This window comes from Pseudorca crassidens, chromosome 6 (assembly GCF_039906515.1).
Source record: "Pseudorca crassidens isolate mPseCra1 chromosome 6, mPseCra1.hap1, whole genome shotgun sequence".
In the NCBI taxonomy this organism is placed as follows: Eukaryota; Metazoa; Chordata; class Mammalia; order Artiodactyla; family Delphinidae; genus Pseudorca; species Pseudorca crassidens.
The window spans coordinates 63,653,765-63,677,109 of record NC_090301.1 but is presented as its reverse complement, the minus strand read 5'-3'; the positions used below and the strand labels follow the sequence as shown (position 1 = coordinate 63,677,109).

Here is a 23,345-nt window from a genome sequence, read left to right as displayed (position 1 = left end):
AAGTCACACCCACCCAAGTTCCAACATCATGTGCAGTTAAATCTGAGGAGGTGCTACTTCTAACTTTATTCTAAAGTACTTGTTCTCAACCTTGGCTGCCTCGGGAGCTTTAAAAAATACCAATGCCTGGATCTCAGCCCCAGAGACACTGATGTAAAATTGGTTTACGACACAGCCTGGGAATGAAATTTTTCAAAAGCTCCCAGGTGATTCTACTGTGTAGCGAAGGCTGAGAAGCGCTGCTTTCCAGCTAAGCACTGAGATGCATTCATTCTTTCAAGGAAATGCTGAGAGAAACATCTACCTCCCAAGCACATTTCCACACTGCAACTTAATCTAAAAAGGAAAAATAAATATATGACCCACAAATACTATCAAATAAAACATATATTTCCAAATGCAAGAGATAACCAAATACATCTTTAAAATGTATGCAACACCCTCCACGCATCTAAAGAATTCTTTAAATGATATGAGAGTAACCGCGTTAATTGAAAACACTTTTCAGAAAGGCGTCGTCAGGCTTGCACTTCCATAACATCAGCATCATTATGAAGGGTAAGCTCATCAACATTCATAAGTAACCCAATACTGTAAGTAGCTGAATTTTTTTTAAGAAAAAGAAAAAAAAAACCCATAAACTTCAATGATTTCAAATGTCAGCCAAGAATTGGAAGGAAAAGATGACAAAGCTCTCCTAAGAGCACTGTATTTTTTGGACTGTCATTTTCAATCATGAAAAATGTCATTGTGAGGGTTTTTTAATTAGAAAAAATTAAATGCCACATATGCAGCAAACTTCTGCCTCTTTTAAAATAAGAGTACCAATAGGAAAAAACCTACTCAAGGAAGAGTTAAGTCACATATTCTGACCTGTACTATTTATGAGTAAATCAACCAATGTCCCTCACCAGTTAGTTTTATAATTATTTTCATATGATTTGGTATCTGTCTATCCAAGTACAGTCCAGTTGAAGACAGGATTAGAAATGGGGGAAGTCTAGATGTTTTGAAGACAGGGAAACACTTGTAAGAAATTAGGAAAAGGGAAACGAATTTTGTGATAGCCTTAATCAGTGTTTGTGGAGAAGTATTTAAAACTAGAGAGAGCAGTTGTAAAAGGTAAAGTATCAGGGGAGCTGGAGGTAGGTCTGGAAAATCCCTTGAAATCAGCAGAGAAATCACAAAGGGTAAACATCTACTTCCGACAGAACAGAATGCCCATCCCAGGGCCTATCTGCTTGGTTATGAATGATGGTCATTCTGCAAAAACTGTTCCCCAAAACACTAAAGAATTTTGCTTGGAAATGAAAAAGTCGCCGCCATAGTTATTTTTCACCAAGAGAAAATAACTCTTTCCAAGGAGAGGAAAGAAAGCAAAGAGTAAAGGAGTGATGTGCAAAGTTCAATGGGGAAGAACCGTTTTCTTTCAGAGTTGGCTGAAAAAGTTCTTCAGCAAACAGTAACAAGGATGCCTTATGGGTTCTGCAAGCTCTTAAGCTGGCCATCAGGAATCTGAATCAGACTCAGCTGTCAACAACTGCTATCTGATCATTTAACTGTCCATGACTGGGTATACTGGGGGAAAAATAGTCGAAGACTTCGTTAAAAACAGAAACACGAAGCATCTTTCTTGTCAGCCAATTAATGCTGCTAGAAACCTCCAGGCCAGTTTTCAGCACTGCTGCTATTTTTGCCTTCATCACCAAAGGATAAGAGTGCGAGGTGAAACGTGTGTTTCTTTTTTGCGGCCTCCCGTGTCCCACGCCTGGGTATGATCTGCAGTCTGGGGTTCTGCCAGGCAACAGAGGCAGAAACCCCGCTGAACACTCTTCAGCCTTCTCCCTGTTTCCGAGTCCTTCTTTTTCAGAGTCAGCTTAATTAATTGTGGAAATATAATCAAACCAAAATAAGAAAGACAATAACATAGGAAAGAACAGAACCATCTGTCTCAACCCAAGCAATAACATTTTCCAGAAGTTTATGAGGATGGCAAAAGTGAAGTATTAAAAAAAAAAAAAAAAAGATGTAACTGAAGTTGTATTCATTCAATCTGGGAATGTTTTCCCCGTTTTCTCCTACTCTGAAAATGAGTATGTACTGGGTCTCTCTGTTACCAAGCACATGTAAGTCCAGAAACCTGAGGGGCCTTGAAATGTTAATTTCTGTTTACATTTTGGAAAAAAAAAAAAAAAAAGATGTTAAACATTTTAGCAAGCCATTTCTAACAAATGTATAAGAATACTTAAAAGTAAATTCAATTAGGATATTTAATTATTATCTGGATCTGCTATGATATAACTTTTAAATTTAACGTTCCAAAAAGAAAATTATTTTTCTCCAGCCAAATTATACATATTCCTAAGCTAATGTAACTTTAGAGCTGTAAAAATAAGTTACTTTTGCATATGTGATATTCTCTAATTTCTTAAAAATGGTACGTCCTGGGCTTCCCTGGTGGCGCAGTGGTTGAGAGTCCGCCTGCCGATGCAGGGCACACGGGTTCATGCCCCGGTCCGGGAAGATCCCACATGCCGCGGAGCAGCTAGGCCCGTGAGCCATGGCCGCTGAGCCTGCGCGTTCGGAGCCTGTGCTCCGCAATGGGAGAGGCCACAGCAGTGAGAGGCCCGCATACCGCAAAAAAACAAAACAAAACAAAACAAAATGGTACGTCCTCAAATTATCCAAAAGTTTCTCATTTCTAATTCTGCCCTCAATTGGACTATACTTGGGTAAGCACAAACATCAAATCATATGAAAATAATTACAAAGCCAAGTGGCAAGGGACAAATGACACTATAAAATGTAATACTTGAGACTGAAATGCTCAAAATAGTACTACACTCAGTGAAGTAGGCTTATATTTTAACGCTATACCCTTGGAACAAAAGATTCTACGAGAAACAGTCAAATGCAATTTATTACCACATATCACAAGGGATGTGCTGGGATATGAATAATTAATTTACTAATTAGAAAGTTCTTCAGTTCAAAATGAATGTAAAGTACTTTCACTGACACAACAGAGAAAACACATACATTATAGCTTCCAGCTTTTTAAGCTGATGTCCTCAAACTGGTATAAATTTTTTTCTATAATAAACAAGATTTGCAAAAGTATTAACACAATTACAGAGATTGGGTTAAAATGCACCAGAAGAAATTTTCTTCTTCATTTTTTAAAATCTCAATTAAAAGGGAAAAAACGCCTTCTGACTAGAGGAACTGCTTAGAGGTCCCCAAATACTATAATTTAATTTTAAAAGGAAGAGAGAAGCCTGTGTCAGATAATAGGAGATAACTATTATCTCAAATGACCATTGGGCAAAGTCAATATCTAGAGCTTTATTCTCTAAAATAACCTACAAATCATAGCTAATTCATTCCTCTAAAGAAATGGAAGGAAAGTATGGAAGGAGTGAGGGGGAAAAGGTAAAGGGTCAGGGGTAGAGAAAGGGGAGTACAGAGGGAACTGCAGATCAAGAGAAAAGCAAAATAATTAATAAAATAGGGACTTCCCTAGGGGCGCAGTGGTTAAGAATCCACCTGCCAATGCAGGTGACACAGGTTCGGGCCCTGGGCTGGGAAGATCCCACATGTTGCGGAGCAACTAAGCCCATGTGCCACAACTACTGATCCTGCACTCCAGAGCCTGTGAGCTACAACTACTGAGCCCACGTGCCACAGCTACTGAAGCCCACGTGCCTAGAGTCTGTGCTCCACAACAAGAAAAGCCACTGCAATCAGAAGCCCGCGCCGGGCGGCGGGAGGAGAAAGAAAGAAATTTATTAAAAAATAAATATATACATAAAATAGCACTATAGCAGAAAGCAAAATGAGCAGGGCTTCGTTCTGAGCAATGTAAGCACGATTTACTTACAAATACTGTCAGTGAGAGCAAAATATCTTTATAAGATGATACAGGAAGAGAAGGGCAAATGCTAGAGTTGTTCTATTTCAAGACTGAGAAATTTTTTCATTATGTACATAGGAGAAACAGATGGCCCTCCGTGTACCCAAATCTACGAATTTATGGTGAATTTTTACCGTTACACCACAACACTGGAGTGACTTGACACTATCCTGAATTATAAAGCATCCTGAATTATAAAGCATAATTTGCTAGTAATTAGTGTTTCTATTTAAATGATTTTAAAAGGGGATTTCATTAAAAGAATTAATTTTTAAATACACAGAATCATAGAACTTTTGGTGGTGAAAATAAATTTTTGCCTTCGAGTATACTTCCTTATTGAACAAATGAGGAGACTGTGCACCAGAAGTGAAAGTGATTCATCCCAAGTCCAGGACCCAAGTGGAGAATGCAGGCCCTCTGACCCAGGAAGCAATCTTCCCTCTACCACAAATTGCAGCATTCATCACTGGTGCATAGGTGTTTTTTTAAGAAATAAGCACTTTGTCCAAGTCCAGGGCCATGGTTTTTCCTACACCTAAAGCGCTCCTGCACCTAAGAATTAAACTGTAAGATTTGATAGCACTGATGTATATTAAAGAATGAGAAAATGGTACTGAGTTTTCTGTGACTCAGTACCAAGGACAGACTAAAAATATGAGAATTCTAGTCTAGAGGAAAAAAATTGAGAAGGATATGATTAAAATCTAAAAATCATAAAGTCAAGTAAGATGATGACCCAAAATGGTCAACAATCCCTGGGTAGAACTAAAGGAGAGTGTGCCCTGCAGGCTGAAAAAAGTGGGATTTAGGATAAATAAAAGGAAGGACTGTGTCACGTTTATGGAATTCACTGTCACCTGGTTTAACAGAGACTGAAAAAGATAGACTTCAGAAAAGTCATCTGACCATGGAATAAATTCTCCACCCACGTAATAAATTTTAACGGAAGCCAAGTGTGCCCTCGAGTAGCATCCCTAACCTTTGAGGTTGACCACAAACCAGAGAACCAAGGCCTTTCAAGAAACCTCGAGGCCATCTTCAACAAGAATATACTAGTCTGCATGACGGTGGGTCAGACCCACTTAGCAAGCCTTAGGTTCCTACTGGAAAGCAAGGACTTCCTCAATGGAGTGCACATTAGAGAATCTATCAATCTGCTAACCCATTTCTAGACAAATAAAGAGGAACTCTGCAGAAAGATATTCCTAGCTCAAACATCTCACCAACCCAGTACCAAAATGAAGAGACTCACTGGCCAGTCCCTGGGCTCCACAACAAAAAAGACCCCTCTTTGTTTTCCCACCATCTAGCTCAGTGCCTACCATCTAGCAGGGTTTTAATAACTATGGAGTGAACAAATTCTGCTCTAAAACTCTATCTCCCAGAGGGTGTTAAGCTAATTATAATTAGTCATTTTTAACACTGTGGGATTAACAAAATATGGGGTTAACAACAAACATGGGATTAACAACTCTCAGAAATTATCAAAGTTTCTAGGTTGGGATGGTTAAGAATATAGAACAGACCAGTAAAACCCCTTGGCTCCTGGAAAATTAACCACCAAGATCATCAAACCTAGCAAGATTAGGATGTATAAGCCAAAGTCAAAAACGCACAAGAAAATTCAAAACAATGCATAGAAAAACAATTAGTTTAGACTGAGTAGGTTAAATGCTACTCATGTGATGCCAAGGAAAACATTTACTCTAGGGTGTTCTAATCTAATTGTTAAAATGAAATGAATTTTTAGTGAGCGTATACCTTTGTCCTCTCATGTATATACCCCAAACTCATCCTTTTTACGGGCCTAAGCACAATGGAGAAACTCAAGTATTTACCAAATAAATTAGTATCTCTGAGGATATTACAGTACTTATTTCAACAGCATAAATTTTATTTAAATTACCAATTGTTTAGCACCAGTGATCTCACTGAACATTTCTTTTCCTCCCTTCATTCTCAGAGAAGATGACACCGTGATTATTACTTTGCTTCAGAAATCATGATACTTCAATTAAAAAATAAATTTAAAATAAGGAAAAGAAATCATGACCACTCGAATCTTCTTCAGTCAAACCTCGAACAAACTCTATGACCATGGAAAACTCGGACAGCCTCCATCACATAAAGAAGCAGAGTCCAGGGCCAGTTTTCCAAAACTGTTCTCTGCCATCATACCCAACCTCCATGGGTAAATCCCACCTATGGAAGTCAGGGCAGCGGGGTAGGGACAGGGCAGACAGTAGGGGTGGGAGGTGAGAGTTTCAACAGGGGAGGCAGCTGTTCCTGTAGCCAGCAAATAGCTGATAACTGTGACTTCTATAACATAACACTCCCACAAGATAAGGATTCCAGCGGCCATTGTTTCTTATAAGGACAATGGTTTCCAGTCAACACAGGGCACGGTTTGTGAAATGACACAAGGCACTGACCTGTATATAATACACACACACACAGAATTAAAGGATTATTAGGATACCGGATGTCCAAACACTGCCAAAATGTGAACCCACAGAGATAATAAAAGCGCGAGCAGCAGCAGGATTAGAAATCGAAAAGGATTACAGCAACTTTGCGCCACACAATCACAGGCCGATAGCTGGGCTACAGAAGCCTGACAACTTTAGGCAGCCTATACTGTAAATTCCATTTCTTTTTGTTTGCAAAGGACCTGGGAGTTTTGTGTCCTAAACAACCAGAGCCATTCTCCCCATCCCTAGAAATAGCAAGACATCGAAAGGTCAAAGGTTCAAAATTAAGGAAAGATCCGAGCAACAAATCAATACATCTTTTAAAATGAAAAACAGATAATTATGCACATACACTATACTCCATTAACACAACATGGGCATTGCTGGGACGGGGGTGCAGGGGGGAAGAACGAAAGAAATAAATTAACTGCTAATAAGCAAACTTGTAAATCTTAAGACCTGAGATTAATGGAGCCAAGCACAAAGCCATAAAAGCACCAGTCCTCACAGTGACAGCTCTGGCTAAATTACGAGTAACTCCAAATGACACAGCTATGGTACCTGGTGCCGGGGTAATAGAGAAAATGGCCCGGAATGACAGTCTCTCCCTCATGCCTCCACTAGGACCCTTACACAGCTATCATCGCTGGCAGCCGACTGCTGGTAAGAAGTCAGCAAGGGGAAAACACGGAAGCTTTGGGCAACTGACAGCTTGGTAGGAACCACAGACCAAAGCATCAGCCCAGCAGGCTGCTTTCAGAGCTGTCAGATACAAGTACACACAAGCCTTACACATATTCTGTATAAATATTCTGCTGGTGGTAAAAAGATGGCTGTGAGACCTCCAACAGAACACCACGATCAAATACAACTGTCATGGGCAAAGTTGTCATGGCCAAGAGTGCTATTTCCAAATAGGGCATAAGTATAAATGTATACTCCAAGGTTTTTTAAAAATTAATGTGTACTTTGTATAGCCACAGAACTAGAGGACTCCTAACGGGATCTTAGAGATCTTGGGATTCAGCTCTTTTTAAAGCGTGCAGAGCCGTTAGGTAACTTGACGAAAATTGAAAAACAAGTTAGTGGCGAAAGCAGGACACAGCTCTCTCCACAGTTTGTTTAAAGCTTTTTCCACTCCGGAAAGTGATCTTGAAAACTGGTCCGATGACAAAGGCACAATTTTACTGGTCACCGTGATAACAAGCAACAGATGTATGCAGTAATAATTTCAGTAAGAGCAAAGCACAGCTGAAATTTCGAAGCGAGTAAAAGCCTTAAATATATGCAAAAAAAAAAAAGTTTTTTTTTTTTTTTGGAAATTAACATTAAGTTGTGGAAGGCCTTCCTTTAATCTGAGTTTTAGAAGGCAATCCGCTGCTTCAATCCCAGTGAAAACTATGCCTTGTGTAGTCTAATTTGAAATGTAAGACCAAACAGATCTGGAAAAGTACAGCTTTATCCTAGTACTTAATTTATACTATAGTTGTGTACTGTAATTATGCCTGAAGTAGAAGCTATATTCTGAGTAAAGACAAAAAAGCTCTTGTTAATGACATTCCATTCCCCCAATGTAGGCTTTAACAAAAGGCTTCTTCATTGGGAGCCAACTGTCATTACACTTTGTAGCGTGTATGGCGCTATTGGACTAATATTTGTCCTGGGATTAGTGCTGGGATAACCAATCAGTTAACTCCTCCACTGCAGTATTCTATTATCCTCAAATAAATGACCAAAAGGAAAAAAAGAAAATTGGTAGGCAGATCGACAACTATATTTATGAGATTAAACTCTCAAACCCTTCACAGTTTGCTGGGCAACTAATAACCATTTGCCAAGCTCTTCATTTAATAATGAGTCAGCTAAGCCTAAAGCAAATGTTCCTTCAACCAACCAGTGGTACTACAGTCATATCCACACCGACAAGCTCCTGTTATTTATGTAATGTACTTTATTTAGAAGAAGTACAAGTTGCCCTGTATAAAAAATAAACTCCTGTCATTAGCCAATAAGAATGCAAGCTACCCAGCAGTATTTTGAACAACTGAAATTTATAGGAGATTTTGTAATTTATGAAAGCCAAAATGACCAGCAAATTGTTTAGGGAGTAAGTCCTAGTTGCATCAGGATTCAAGACTGAGGACCAGAAGCTCACCATCTAACTCTGCACTCAGTATCACATTACCTTAGGTCATCTGAGTCTCTGCACTCAGTATCACATGACCTTAGGTCATCTGAGTCTGTTCCCTCATTTCATAAAAAAGAGTGTTAACACTGAGGCCCTCCCCACCTGGGGATTATGAGGACTGAGCAAAATTCTGTTTGTCAAAGCAAAGTAAGCTGTATATTACACAACACAATCATAAGGGGAAAAAAGCCATGTGGGCTGCTTTCCAAGAAATAAGTGTGTCCGAACAGGAGAAAACACCAAGTTGCCTCTGCTCTCTGCTCTCCTGCTTCTCCGGCCCATCTCTATGTATCCATGAGTTAAGAAAAGCAACGAGCAGTATCCCCTTCACTTTTACTTACTAATAGTTCATCCATGCTGGTCTGGCATTTTTCCAAGTTGATCCGCTTTATTGCTACACGTTCTTGCCTGGGTTTACATAGAGCAGCCTGCACCACAGCTGTAGCGCCACTGCCTGAAACGAAATAAAAACAGCATCAGCTATCAAGTGGCACGCTGTCTGGTTACTATCTGTGACCCCCTTCACAAATTAATATCTATTTTTTTAAGTTTCTACTCCAAGTATTCAAAACATTATCATTTGACATCTTTTTAAAGAGTTTCTTAAGTCCGAAAATAATTCTATGAAGGAGAAAAAGGAAAAACTGCATGTTTCTAGAGAATACAAAGACAGTACCTGCACTTCAGAGGCTTAACGATCCAGGAAGGTGACCCACAGCAAAAGAGCCCATTGCGTATGGGAACATATGTATATGTATAACTGATTCACTTTGTTATAAAGCAGAAACTAACACACCATTGTAAAGCAATTATACCCCAATAAAGGTGTAAAAAAAAAAAAAAAAGAGCCCATTGCAATACAGGGTGTTCACTGCTGCCCAGAACAAAGGCTGAGAAAGTGATGGGTCTCATGTCACAAGAATAAGAGAGGGCTTCCCTGGTGGAGCAGTGGTTAAGAATCCGCCTGCCAATTTCGAGCCCTGCCAGGGTTCGAGCCCTGGTCCGGGAAGATCCCACATGCCACGGAGCAACTAAGCCCGTGCGCCACAACCACTGAGCCTGTGCTCTGGAACCCTCAAGCCACAACTACTGAAGCCTGTGCACCTAGAGCCCGTGCTCCGCAACAGAAACCACTGCAATGAGAAGCCCGCTCACCGCAACTAGAGCAAGCCTGAGCACAGCAACGAAGACCCAATGCTGCCAAAAATAATTAATTTTTTTAAAAAAGAATAAGAGACATAAGCATCTAAGCACACCCCTGCGTGGACGCCATTACCATCGTCTCATGCTGATGCCTTCCCATGTCAGTGCCTTTACAGTATCTCAAGCTCCTCTCCCCCTTCAGCCCAAACCAAACCACTCCAGCCTGAGCTACTTCAGGGCTTCCATGAGATGCTGTGACAACTTATTATCTACTCTGAGCACTCTGTGAGCTTATGTCTTCCAATTTTGCTCTACAATTAGAAGAACAGGAATCAACCTGAGTATTCTCATGCTGAAAGCAGGACTCTTCAAGGATACCAAGCAAAATGATGCAAATGTGTAATTACAAAAGCTCTCAGCATTCATATGCGTTTCCCATTTCTAAGGTTTCATGATCATTAGCTAATGCACTCAAATTCCTAAGAGGCAGAGTCGTGTCAGCATCCATATTTTATAAGAGCAAACTGCAGACGTGTAATGATTTGTGGCAGAGAACAAAGAGCTCCTAATCGGATTTGTATTCCGTAGGGGCAAAAAGACCTCCAGGTTAAGGCATCTCAATTCTGCAAAGAATACCAAAAATCTCATTCTCATCACATAAATCCTCTCCCTGCAAGACTGCCAAGGAGAGAAACAGCCTGTACTCGGGACTGTGCAAAAGGGGGCAGATGTGACCGTCCACTTTTCTCCTTCAAGTTTTTCTTTGGGTACTCCTTCCCAAATGAGTCACCGAATCTCGTCCAAAGGGCAGGAGGCAGAATCTTTTGTCAATAAGGAGGGGAGACCAGTTTTAGATTTCCTGACACACGTGAGAGAAAGGCACGACACTTCTTGTGCAAATCAAGGCTTTCCCACCCCAAAGAAGCGCCCGAATGGGTGTGTTTAAGCACTGAAGTTCTGCCCTGTGGTCTCATCATGAGCTCTGGCCCCCTGATCTATGACCCGAGCAGGTCACCCTAATGCTCCAAAGACAGGTCTCCAAGTTCACGGCTTCTGTTCCAGGAAGTCCCACCTGTGTTCACTGGGGAAGAAACTCCTCAGATACTGACCACCCACTATATAGTCGGCATTTTCCTCGCATAATTCTTGTTACAAGCCTGTGCAGTTTTTGTTATTAGCCTCATTTTATATGTGAGAACACTGGGACTCGGAAAACTTGCCGACACAGTTCACAAGTACCTGAGCCGGGATCTGAGTCAGGTCTGCAGGACTCTAACGTGCATGGTTTTTTCCTACCTCCCACAAGTCAGAAGCGCACCTCTCCCTTTCCTTCCCTCTTTTGCCCTTCCTAGGAAAACATTTTCTGCCCTATATGGTTGAAGAAAAGAGAAACAACCTAGAGAACCTCACTCTCTCTAGAGCTCAGTGCAAGGAGCAAACGCCACTGTCACAGGTTGTTTAAAAGGGGCTGCCTGTCCCTAACCTCACTGCTTCTCCATCAGCTGTTACTCCAAGTCCCACTGGATCAACCTCACCAGCCCTGCAGATCGCAGCATGTTGGGCTCAATCCAGAATGCTCCAGATACCAGGGCCAAACACTACAAAGAGCCCTGCTGATAGCAGAGTGTATTTTCCAGTCAAGGTCTCCAGAACAAGAGACCATCACTGAAGGGAGCCACAGAGAAAGTGATAAGTAGCAAGTTAGCGCTGGGCCTGGTACCCAGCAGAGAAATCAACAAAAGTCTTTAACAAGCTGCTGATGGGAAGCTCAGCCCTACCTGTTGTAAATCGCCCCCCAATCCCACCCCTCCATCCTCCATCCACATCCCAGAACATTCTCACATTGGGAAAACTGCAAAACAGGAAAGAAGAAAACAAATTCCCAGAAACGGTAAAATAAGTGTACATGACATGGGACTACCACGCCCAGTCAGTTAAGCCCTTGACTATAAAAGCCTTCTGGTTTCCACAGACAAACGCAAGAATATGGACACAAAGAAGAATTCTAAAAAGGGGAAGGGATGTTGAGTTGGCTTTTGCACAGCAAAGGAAACCACTGACAAAATGAAAAGACAGGGACTTCCCTGGTGGCTCAGTGGTTAAGAATTCGCCTCCCAATGCAGGGGACGCAGCTTTGATCCCTGGTCAGAGAACTACATCGCACATGCATGCCACAACTAAGAATTCACATGCTGCAACTAAGACCTGGCACAACCAAAAATCAATCAATCAATTAATTAAAAAATTAAAAATGGCAGAAGGGGAGAGACAGCACATGCAAAAGAGGGCCTCTGACTGTGGAGCTCCGGAGTTTGGAGCCATATGGCTGACAGAGTCTTGGTGCTCCAGCCGGGTGTCAATCAGGCCTGAGACTCTGAGGTAGGAGAGCCGAGTTCAGGACACTGGTCCACCAGAGACCTCCCGGACCCACGTAATATCAAACGGCAAAAGCTCTCCCAGAGATCTCCATCTCAACGCTAAGACCCAACTCCACTCAACGGCCAGCAAGCTACACTGCTAGACACCCTATGTCAAACAACTAGCAAGACAGGAACACAAACCCACCCATTAGCAGAGAGGCTGCCTAAAATCATAATAAGTTCACAGACACCCCAAAACACACCACCAGATGTGGTCCTGCCCACAGGAAGGACAAGATCCAGCCTCAACCACCAGAACACAGGCACCAGTCCCCTCCACCAGGAAGCCTACACAACCCACTGAACCAACCTTACCCACTTGGGGAAGACACCAAAAACAATGGGAACTACGAACCTGCAGCCTGCAACAAGAAGACCCCAAACACAGTAAGATAAGCAAAATGAGAAGACAGAAACACACAGCAGATGAAGGAGCAAGGTAAAAACCCATCAGACCTAACAAATGAAGAGGAAATAGGCAGTCTACCTGAAAAATAATTCAGAATAATGATAGTAAAGATGATCCAAAATCTTGGAAACAGGGCTTCCCTGGTGGCGCAGTGGTTGAGAGTCCGCCTGCCGAGGCAGGGGACACGGGTTCGTGTCCCGGTCCGGGAAGATCCCACATGCCGCGGCGCAGCAGGTCCCGTGAGCCATGGCCACTGAGCCTGCTCGTCCGGAGCCTGTGCTCTGCAACGGGAGAGGCCACAACAGTGAGAGGCCCGCGGACCACAAAAAAAAAAACAACTTGGAAACAGAAAGGAGAAAATACAAGAAACATTTAACAAGAAACTAGAAGAACTAAAGAGCAAACAACCAATGATGAACAACACAATAAATGAAATTTAAAATTCTCTAGAAGGAATCAATAGCAGAAAAACTGAGGCAAAAGAACGGATTGGTGACCTGGAAGATAAAATAGTGGAAATAACTACTGCAGAGCAGAATAAAGAAAAAGCAATGAAAAGAATGCAGGACAGTCTCAGAGACCTCTGGGAAAACATTAAATCCACCAACATTCGAATTATAAGGGGGGGTCCCAGAAGAAGAAGAGAGAAAGAAAGGGACTGAGAAAATATTTGAAGAGATTACAGTTGAAAACTTCCCTAATGTGGGAAAGGAAATAGTCAATCAAGCCCAGGAAGCACAGAGAGTCCCATACAGGATAAATCCAATGAAAAACATGCCAAACCACATATTAATCAAATTTTCAAAAATTAAATACAAAGAAAAATATTAAAAGCAGTAAGGAAAAAAACAATAAATAACATACAAGGGAATTCCCATGAGGTTAACAGCTGATCTTTCAGCAGACACTCTGCAAGCCAGAAGGGAGTGGCTGGATATATTTAAAGTGATGAAAGAGGAAAAACCTACAACCAAGGTTACTCCACCCAGCAAGGATCTCATTCAGATTCAACGGAGAAGTTAAAACCTTTACAGACAAGCAAAAGCTAAGAGAATTCAGCAACACCAAACCACCTTTAAAACAAATGCTAAAGGAACTTCTCTAGGCAGGAAACACAAGAGAAGCAAAACACTTACAATAACAAACCCAAAACAATTAAGAAAATGGTAATAGGAAAACTACCTTAAATGAAAATGGACTAGATGCTCCAACCAAAAGACATAGATTGGCTGAATGCATACAAAAACAAGACCCATATATATGCTGCCTACAAGAGACCCACTTCAGACCTAGGGACACACAGAGACTGAAAGTGAGGGTATGGAAAAAGATATTCCATGCAAATGGATATCAAAAGAAAGCTGGAGTAGCAATACTCATATGAGATAAAACAGACTTTAATATAAAGAATGTTACAGGGCTTCCATGGTGGCGCAGTGGTTGAGCGTCCACCTGCTGATGCAGGGGACACAGGTTCGTGCCCCAGTCCAGGAAGATCCCACTGGGCCCGTGAGCCATGGCCGCTGAGCCTGCGCATCCAGAGCCTGTGCTCCGCAACGGGAGAGGCCACAACAGTGAGAGGCCCGCGTATCGCAAAAAAAAAAAAAAAAAAAAAATCTAAAAACAATAAATGCTGGAGAGGGTGTGGAGAAAAGGGAATCCTCTTGCACTGCTGGTTGGAATGTAAACTGATACAGCCACTATGGAGAACAGTATGGAGGTTCCTTAAGAAACTAAAAATAGAACTACCATATGACCCAGCAATCCCACTACTGGGCACATGCCCTGAGAAAACCATAATTCCAAAAGAGTCATGTACCACAATGTTCACTGCAGCACTATTTACAATAGCCAGGACATGGAAGCAACCTAAGTGTCCATCAACAGATGAATGGATAAAGAAGATGTGGCACATATATACAATGGAATATTACTCAGCCATGAAAAGAAACAAAATTGAGTTATTTGTAGTGAGGTGGATGGACCTAGAGACTGTCATACAGAGTGAAGTAAGTCAGGGAGAGAGAAACAAATACCGTATGCTAACACACATATGGAATCTAAAAAAAATTTTTAAAAAAAGGTTCTGAAGAACCTAGGGGCAGGACAGGAATAAAGACACAGACATAGAGAATGGACTTGAGGACATGGGGAGGGGGACGGGTAAGCTGGGACGAAGTGAGAGAGTGGCAATGAACGTACATACACTACCAAATGTAAAACAGATAGCTAGTGGGAAGCAGCTACATAGCACAGGGAGATCAGTTCGGTGCTTTGTGTCCACCTAGAGGGGCGGGATAGGGAAGGTGGGAGGGAGACGCAAGAGGGAGGAGATATGGGGATATATGCATATGTATAGCTGATTGACTCTGTTATACAGCAGAAACTAACCCACCATTGTAAAGCAATTATACTCCAATAAAAATGTTAAAAAAAGTAAAATGAAAAGACAACCTACTGAATGGGAGAAAATATTTGCAAATGATATGTCTAATAAGGGATTAATATCTAAAACATGTAAAGAGCTCATACAACTCAACTTCAAAAAACAAACTGATTAAAAAATGTGCAGAAGAACTGAAGAGTCATTTTTCCAAAGAGGACATGCAGGTGGTCAACAGGCACATGAAAAGATGCACAACATTGCTAATCATCAAGGAAATGCAAATCGAAACCAAAATGAGATAACACCTCATACCTGTCAGAATGGTTATCATCAAAAAGAGCACAAATAACATATGTTGGTGAGGATGTGGAGAAAAGAGAACCCATGTACACTGTTGGTGGGAATGTAAATTGGTGTAGCCGCTGTGGAAAACAATATGGAGGTTTGTCAAAAAACTAAAAATAGAACTACCATATGACCCAGCAATTCCACTCCTGGTTATATATCCAAAAACAACAAACACACTAATATGAAAAGATGCAGGCACCCCAATGTTCATAGCAGCATTATTAGCAACTGCCGAGATATGGAAGCAACCTAAGTGTCCATCAACAGACGAATGGATAAAGAGGATATGATACATACCTACATACACATACACACACACACACACACAGGAATATTAGTCATAAAAAAGAATGAAGTTTTGCCATTTACAGCTAGCAACGTGGATGGACTTGGAGGACCTTATGCTAAGTGAAATAAATCAGAGAAAGACGAATACTGTATGATATCACTTACATGTGGAATCTCAAAAATACAAGAGCTAGTAAATATATCACAAAAGAGGCAGACTCACAGTTAGAGAGAACAAGCTAGTGGTTACCAGTGGGGAGAGGAGGAGGGACAATAAAGGGGTGGAGGAGTAGGAGATACAACCTATCGGGGTATAAGATAGGCTCAAGGGCTTCCCTGGTGGCGCAGTGGTTTAGAGTCCGCCTGCCGATGCAGGGGACACGGGTTCGTGCCCCGGTCCGGGAAGATGCCACGTGCCGCGGAGCGGCTGGGCCCGTGAGCCATGGCCACTGAGCCTGCATGTCCGGAGCCTGTGCCCCGCAACGGGAGAGGCCACAACAGTGAGAGGCCCATGTACCGCAAAAAAAAAAAAAAAAGATAGGCTCAAGGATGTACTGTACAACATGGGGAATACAGCCAATATTTTGTAGCAGCTGTAAGTAGAAAGTAATCTTTAAAAATTGTAAAAAACTTTTTTTTAATTTAAAAAATAGTAATATATTTTTTAAATTTAAAAGGGGGAGGGAGTGTTGGGGCAAGTCTTTTATTAGAGCCATACACCTAGAGGATTGTTACTGCTTTATAACTACAGCTGACTAAAGAACAACTGGCAGCTTCTCATCTCTAGAAAGAATAAATATGAAAGCTTTATGACCTGAGGTGACTGTCACAGCATGAATGGGTTTAACCACCCATTGGACAATTTGGAACAGTCTATTTTGAATCCAAAGATTTCCTTCAACTGTTAAGAGAGATCAAGAACAACTTTAGAGATGCAGGGAGCCTTAAAGACCATCAAGTCTAGCCCCTCACCATGTGGCTGAGGACAGGAAGGGAAGGGAGGCCAGGTCTCATCAGAAGCCAGATCAGCCAGCACCCTGACATGGACTTCCCGGCCTCCAAAACAGGGAGAAATAAATTCCTGTTGTTGAAGGCACCCATTCTTAAGGTATTCTATTATGGCAGCCCAAGCTGACTAATACAAAACGCTTTCCTTGTCTGTTCTGAAGCCACTCTCCCACGGTCACCTATGCTAAATTATGCCATATAAGTTAGAAGTTCTCAAAAACTTCCTAATTAATTCCAACAGCAGTAAGAGACAAGATACAACTGAAGGGCCTCTGGAAGGCCTCTGTAATTCTCAAGTCGTAGGTCAGTAAGACCCTTGAGAAGAAGGTTAGACAGGGATTCTATCCAACCCTGATACTGATTCCCTCTGTGACACTGGCCCTATTTCTACCTATACCTCCGTTTCCTTAATCGGCATAATAAAAGCTACCTGCAAGGCTTAATAACAATGAGTTTCACATCCCTGGAAAACATCGACTCAATAAATGTTAGGCTCTCTCTCTGGGACTCACTTCTCCATCTGTAACATGAAGGAGATGGACTGGGGAAAAGAGAGAGGGCAAAGTAGCTCCAGGTCAGGACTGAGTTTCATTTTGCTCACCAGGAAGATTCAGTTGGTTTAAAAGCAGGGGAACAGGTGGGCCAAACAGGAAAACCAGAAGACTAAATGACTTCTAAGGTCTGATACAGCATGATGAGTTTAAGCGTCTAAGATATAAGAGAATAACCCAGAGAATTCAGGAACAGCTATGAATTAATATCCTATAGCTACATTTCTCGCTGAAAATGTACTTTGACACCTAGCCAAACAAAATGATTTTAAGAAGTCTTTGTTCATCCAGATTGCATGAGTTCATAGCCTAGCCCTGCTACATACTAACTGCTTGTCCTTGGACAACCTTCTTAACATCTCCATGCCTCAGTTTCTTCCCTTGTAAGATGTCAATAATAGCACCGAGTTCACAGGGCAGCTGTGAAGATCCAATGAGTTAATACATGGAAAGCCCTTGGAACCGTGCCTAGCACACAGGAAGTACTAATTAAATCTCAGCTAGAATTACTCCTCAGGGAAATCCCTCCAGGTCAGCTGGTGTCCTGTCAATTTGTCATGTTAACACCACATAGTATTTCATGGTGTTTGATGTACCACAATTTATTCAGCCCTTCTTTTATTGATGAGTACTTTTTTTATGTCCAGTTCCCCCCACATTACAAACAGTGTAACAATAAATATCTGGAACTCTTAAAATATGTATGAGTCGACAAGAACTTTCATGTTAAAGTTAGGACAATTGGTCGATTGTTGAGTAACCCCTTCCCATAAATGTCAGGATTTAAAAAGCAAAAAGGTAAACAGGACAGGTACTACATTAGCCTGTGACAGGAATGGTGGCCAGGGGAAGCAAATTCTGTCATCATACGCTACTTAAATGAAGAGCACCAAGCCGAAACTTTAACAAGAGTTTGTGCATCTCTTAGCACCTGAGAAAGCTCCTTAATTATGCATAGCTGTCCTTTTTTAGTGAATAGAGTCCAGAGCTGTATCAGGCTTTCTTTTTAGAGGTGCTGGCTGCTGGTATGCAGTAAACAAAACAGATGACTTTGGTCCAGCTGGTGATTTCTTCCAATTCTCTCTTTACCCAACTTGCTCGAGGTGCCCTATTTATGTCATGTGTCCAAACTCATAGCTCATGAGGCCAATCAGGTCCCATGAGGACCACAAGCTGGCCAGGGCGTGAATGGACACACGTGAGCTCCACGGGGACACAGCTGCCACTCTGCCTCAGTCCACTGGCGCCACCTGACATCACTGACCTACCGGGGCAAGATTCTGATTCTCGCAGAAAAGCTGAAAATCCAGAATTTTGTGTGAGAGCTCCTAAATTAAGGTTAGCAATTTATGTTTAAAAACATAAAAATATGGTAAGTCACATAAAAGCTTGCCATATGGGCTTCCCTGGTGGCGCAGTGATTAAGAATCCGCCTGCCAATGCAGGGGACACGGGTTCGAGCCCTGGTCCGGGAAGATCCCACATGCCGTGGAGCAACTAAGCCCGTGTGCCACAACTACTAAGCCTGTGCTCTGAAGCCCACAAGCCACAACTACTGAAGACCGTGTGCCTACAGCCCGTGCTCTGCAACAAGAGAAGCCACTGCAATGAGAAGCCCGTGTACCGCAATGAAGATCCAATGCAGCCAAAAATAAATAAATAAAACAAAGAAATTTTTTAAATATATTTAAAAAAAAAAAAAGAAGCTCGCCACAGGCCGTATTTGCCTCCCTGGGTGACTGCTAGTTGGCTTCAAATGTGTACCCTTCCTTACCTGAAGGTACAAATTTAAAATTATCTATTCGATTACACATACGAAGCTGTCATTCTTCTAGATCAAAAATGGTCACATTTCCTACGGTTCAACATAATACGCGAATATACTCAGGACACGGGCCCACACTCATTTACAGCAGGTCACCACATGGCCATCCACCGCATCCTGCTACTTCATACAAAGAGAAAGCCATCAGAGCTATTCGGTCGTTTGGTGCGTTCTATGTGGAAGGAACACGGGCACAGTAAACTCTCGAGTCAAACACAAAGAACAGAAACAGTGAGACAGGTGTTATGTGCAATCTGCTGGACAGATTCTTTTACAAAACAGATGCTACTGCTGGCCTGTCAGGATACACCAGGCCAGGCACAGCAAGGCCACATTTCTCACGGCAGCCACAAACAGGTGACCCTCCTAAGCAACCTGGCTTGTGTAACAGCCAAACTGGTTGAGTTACGTCCTTCGGCCTCGGTCAAAAGAACCAGTGAGCAGAGCCTCCTTCTGGGGCTGTTGGAGCAGATTTAGAGCTTACTACAAAAAAATCCTAAAGACCAGGGTGAGCTACAGAAATGGTCACTCAGTGAATGAACTTGTGTTTCACCACTGACCTGGATAAACTACCTTCCCTGGGAAAGCCTGGCTTGTTAAAACCTTTAGAGGTCACAGACCTCACCAAAGAAAAGCAAGGCTTGTGTGTAACTCAGCAAGAGCCATCTGATAATACCACAGAAAAACAAAAAGTCACCCGGGGCTCTGATCGTAAGGGAGATACAGGGAAACTGGTGTGTGGAATCAAACTGGAATGAATGTCATATGCTCACCTTGGACCTCAAGCTACACCTAAAGCAACAATTAAATATGTTTTAAAAATTTTAAACACAGCTCTGTACTACCCTTACTAAACTCGGAAAGTGGACTGGGATTATCTAACACAAAGAAAATGATTATTAAGGGATACAGGTAAAGTCTAGGTACCTGGTTGAAGAGGAGTGGTATGTATGGGATAAGAATCTGCTGAGTATCAGACTCTAACTTCCGTCTAACTCAATGGGATTGGTACTGTGATTTACTCCTAGACATTTTTGGTTTCCTTAATGATACACAGTAGATAAAAGAGTCACTCTGTAAATACGATTACTTGCCAGTTTAAAAAACATTTCACAATTATAGTCGTCCCCCCCTTTTTTGTGGTTTCGCTTTCCGTGATTTTAGTTACCCAAGGTCAACCGTGATCGAAAAACATTACATGGAAAATTCCAGAAATAAACAATTTGCAAGGTTTAAAGTTTGTGCCATTCTGAGTAGTGTGATGAGATCCCACTCCATCCCATCCTGGACGTGAATCGTCCCTTTGTCCAGCGTATCCCACTTGTAAGTCACTTAGTAGCCATCTAAGGTTATCAGATCAACTGTCAAGGTATCGCACGCTGCGATCAGGTAAAGCCTGATCATAGGTAGGTATGTACAGGAAAAAAAAACATAGTATATGTAGGGTTCAGTACTATCTGCTGTTTCAGGCATCTACTGGGGGTCTTAGAACACGTCCCCCATGGATAAGGGGGACAGCTCTAGTCTGAAGAGCACTCACTTCAAGGTCAGATCCCTTAAAGCTGAAACAGAATAGTTATTCTAAGATTTGAGTTCTAATGCTGACACTAATTCTAATGCTGACCAACAGAAAAGTTGGAGTGAAACATATGATCTCTCTGTCCGTGAATGTGTATTTATTGTTTAAGAAAAAAATCATCCTATTTGGGTGGGGTGGGGGGCTTTGACAACACAGGGATTAGCTATGAATCACTTGAGATGCTGCCTTCTTTAACAGCCCCAGGCAGAGTTAGTCACCTCCTCTTCGCCCCTAAGGACTCAGTCCAGTCTCATGCCAGCACTTAACATGCTCATCGAGTTGGTCTCCACAGCCTTATGACTCTAGAACCAACCCTTCCACTGAGGCCCCTGCCTGGAACGCAGGAGGTCCTCAATAACTGTTTGCTAAGTGGATGAAACTCCCATCCACCTCTCCCTGGGTTGACAAGGTAAACAAGGGAGGTGTAGCTGTGCCCAAAGCTGGGTCTATACAGAGTCATCTCAGCCCAACAGGCTATATAACCTGGAGGCAAGGAGGCAGAGCACTTTTACTCAGTATGCTCACTGTGTGTGTGTGTAAGTAGGTAGCTTTTGGTAGACATGGCAGTTAACGTGGAGGAACAAGCCTTGCAAGGCCATCTGCCTGAAGGCACTTATGGTTTGTAGAACATCCCTTTCAATTCTGGTGTCGTCAAGTGTCACGGGAAAGCTCAGACTGAAGAGCAATGTCCCACCAGAATGGGTTGGGACCCTCAGTTTTGAAAAAGTGAATCCCCTGGCCACTGCTCAGCATGCAGGAATCGTGCAAAATGAGGCAGGCTAAAATAAAGTAGGGTCTTCAATGATTCCACTTGATGACAAAGAGGTGACATCAAACACCTGGTAATGTGGAGATGTGACAGACAGGAGCCGATGACAGTCCTCCAAATCCATCTTAGGAAACACTGCATCAGGCCCTAGACTGCAGGAGGGACACATCCCTACAGAGCAAACTGGATTTTTATACTCAGTAAAGGTCACTTTGAAGTCCTCACCCCCTGTAAACTCAAAACCCCATGATCTGGCAAGACTGAAAAACTTCCTGTTCTGCTCTGAGGGGGTAGCAACTCCTCCCAGCAAAACCCACTCATTTTACTGATTAAATCAACCAAATAGAAGCCAACATTCCACAAAGGAATGTCCATTGCTATTCACACAGATAAACAGATACACCCACTGGCAAAGGCCAAAAGACGCTGAGTGCCCTGGTTCTCATATGGTATTTTAACATGGTATGGGGATGGTCTCCAGCTCCTTCCTGCTCCAACCTTACGCCACCGGGAAGTGGGAAGGGCTCTAAATGCAAAAGGAAGAGCCAGCATCTACACATCGAGGTCGGTCCCACTTACCCATCTCAGCCACATGCACGTTGTCTTTGTAGGAATAAGAAAAAGGCATCCCCCTCACTGGACGGCAAGGCCTGCCAAGTGGACAACACACGACTGGGCAGAAAACTCCTTTCTCCCAGCTGACTGCATCAGAGCTTGCTGCGCTGAGCAAGGGTTGGGTGTTCAGCCACCAGGGACCAGGGTACAACTTTGGGGGCCCTGGTCTAAGCTTAGCACATCCGTAGCCCCAAGCCTGTTTAAGAAAAATAAGTCAAGTCTGTTTCTAAGCCCCAAGACAACCAACCGCCTCAGATCTAAGAAACAGTCCCCATGAGAAGCCCTGGGTTTGGGCAGATTTTTCTCAAAGCCTGCGAGACAGAGTAATTAATAGCTGAACTCATCTCAGAAACACCTAAGATGTCTGTTTAAAAAGCAGATTCCTTGTTTTGTTTATGATGAACTGATTTTATTGTATTTTTTTAATTGAAGTACAGTTGATTTACGTTTCAGGTGTACAGCCAAGTGATTCAGTTATATAGATGTATTATTTTTCAGATTCTTTTCCATTACAGGTTATTAAAAGATATTGAATACGTTCCCTGTGCTATATGGTAGGTCCTTGTTGTTTATCTATTTTCTGTATAGTGTGTAACTGTTTAAAAAGCAGATTCTTGAGCCCATCTCCAACCTACTGAATCAGAATTGTTGCAAACAGAGGCCTGGAATCTGCATCTTTAATACGCTTCTCCAGCGATTTCCCTACGTCCTTAAATTTGAGAACCACAGATGCTGAGTGTCGGCTTCTCTGCCCCCTCGCCAGCCAGGGCACCAGGTCTTGGGAAAATTTATCAGCCCGGGGTCAGTCAGGAAAACCAGTTACACGAAGTCTTGTAACAGATATTATTTAGTATAAAGAAGTGTTCCACAGGCGTTAGAGAAATGAAAAGACGAGTGACACAGAGTAGCTGCGGGAAGCAGCTATGTCCCCTAGAGCCGGGGGAATCAGAGAGGGGGCTTGGGGTTATGAGAATTTGACAGCTTAGAGGAGGAGACCCGCACAGCTGGGACCCAGATGTCCGAGGAGCGGGGGCTAACACCTCGGGGGCTCCAAGGAGGGCCTCTCAGTGAGGGTCCACATGGGGCTGGGAGGCCGTCTGATGGCATCTCTGAGGGATGTCAGGAGGCTGGTTCCAGGATGCAGAAAGAAGCTGCAGACCGGAACCACCTGCTGCTAGAGAGTGAAAGACCCTTTCTGGAAGGAAGCTGATAAGGACCGTAAGCAAGCAGGATGAAGCATGTCCTTTCTCCCTCCTCCAGCCTCCCAGACTCCCTCAGCACCCCTCTATTAGCAGAGCTTAACAGGGAACAGCAGGCAAGGGAGGAACGTGGTTTGCCGAGTACCAGCCCAATATACAAGCCGAGTCTAGAAAGGTGTCTAGCGCTTAGAGACAATCACTTAATAAGGAGCCAAAGGAGTTTGATGTGC

General features: G+C 42.6%; 1 protein-coding gene across 5 annotated transcripts in view; it reads right to left on the bottom strand.

The window, feature by feature from the left end:
* STK39 (serine/threonine kinase 39) overlaps positions 1–23,345 on the bottom strand; it is a 485,881-nt gene that overhangs the window by 236,285 nt on the left and 226,251 nt on the right. For 4 of the 5 annotated variants that reach the window (XM_067741649.1, XM_067741650.1, XM_067741647.1 and 1 more), the window contains one exon: positions 8,917–9,029. In XM_067741649.1, the coding sequence (XP_067597750.1) occupies positions 8,917–9,029 (113 nt within the window). Of the gene's footprint in view, positions 1–8,916; positions 9,030–21,880; positions 21,959–23,345 lie in introns of those variants that run through there. The other variant, XM_067741648.1, reaches the window with a different exon arrangement.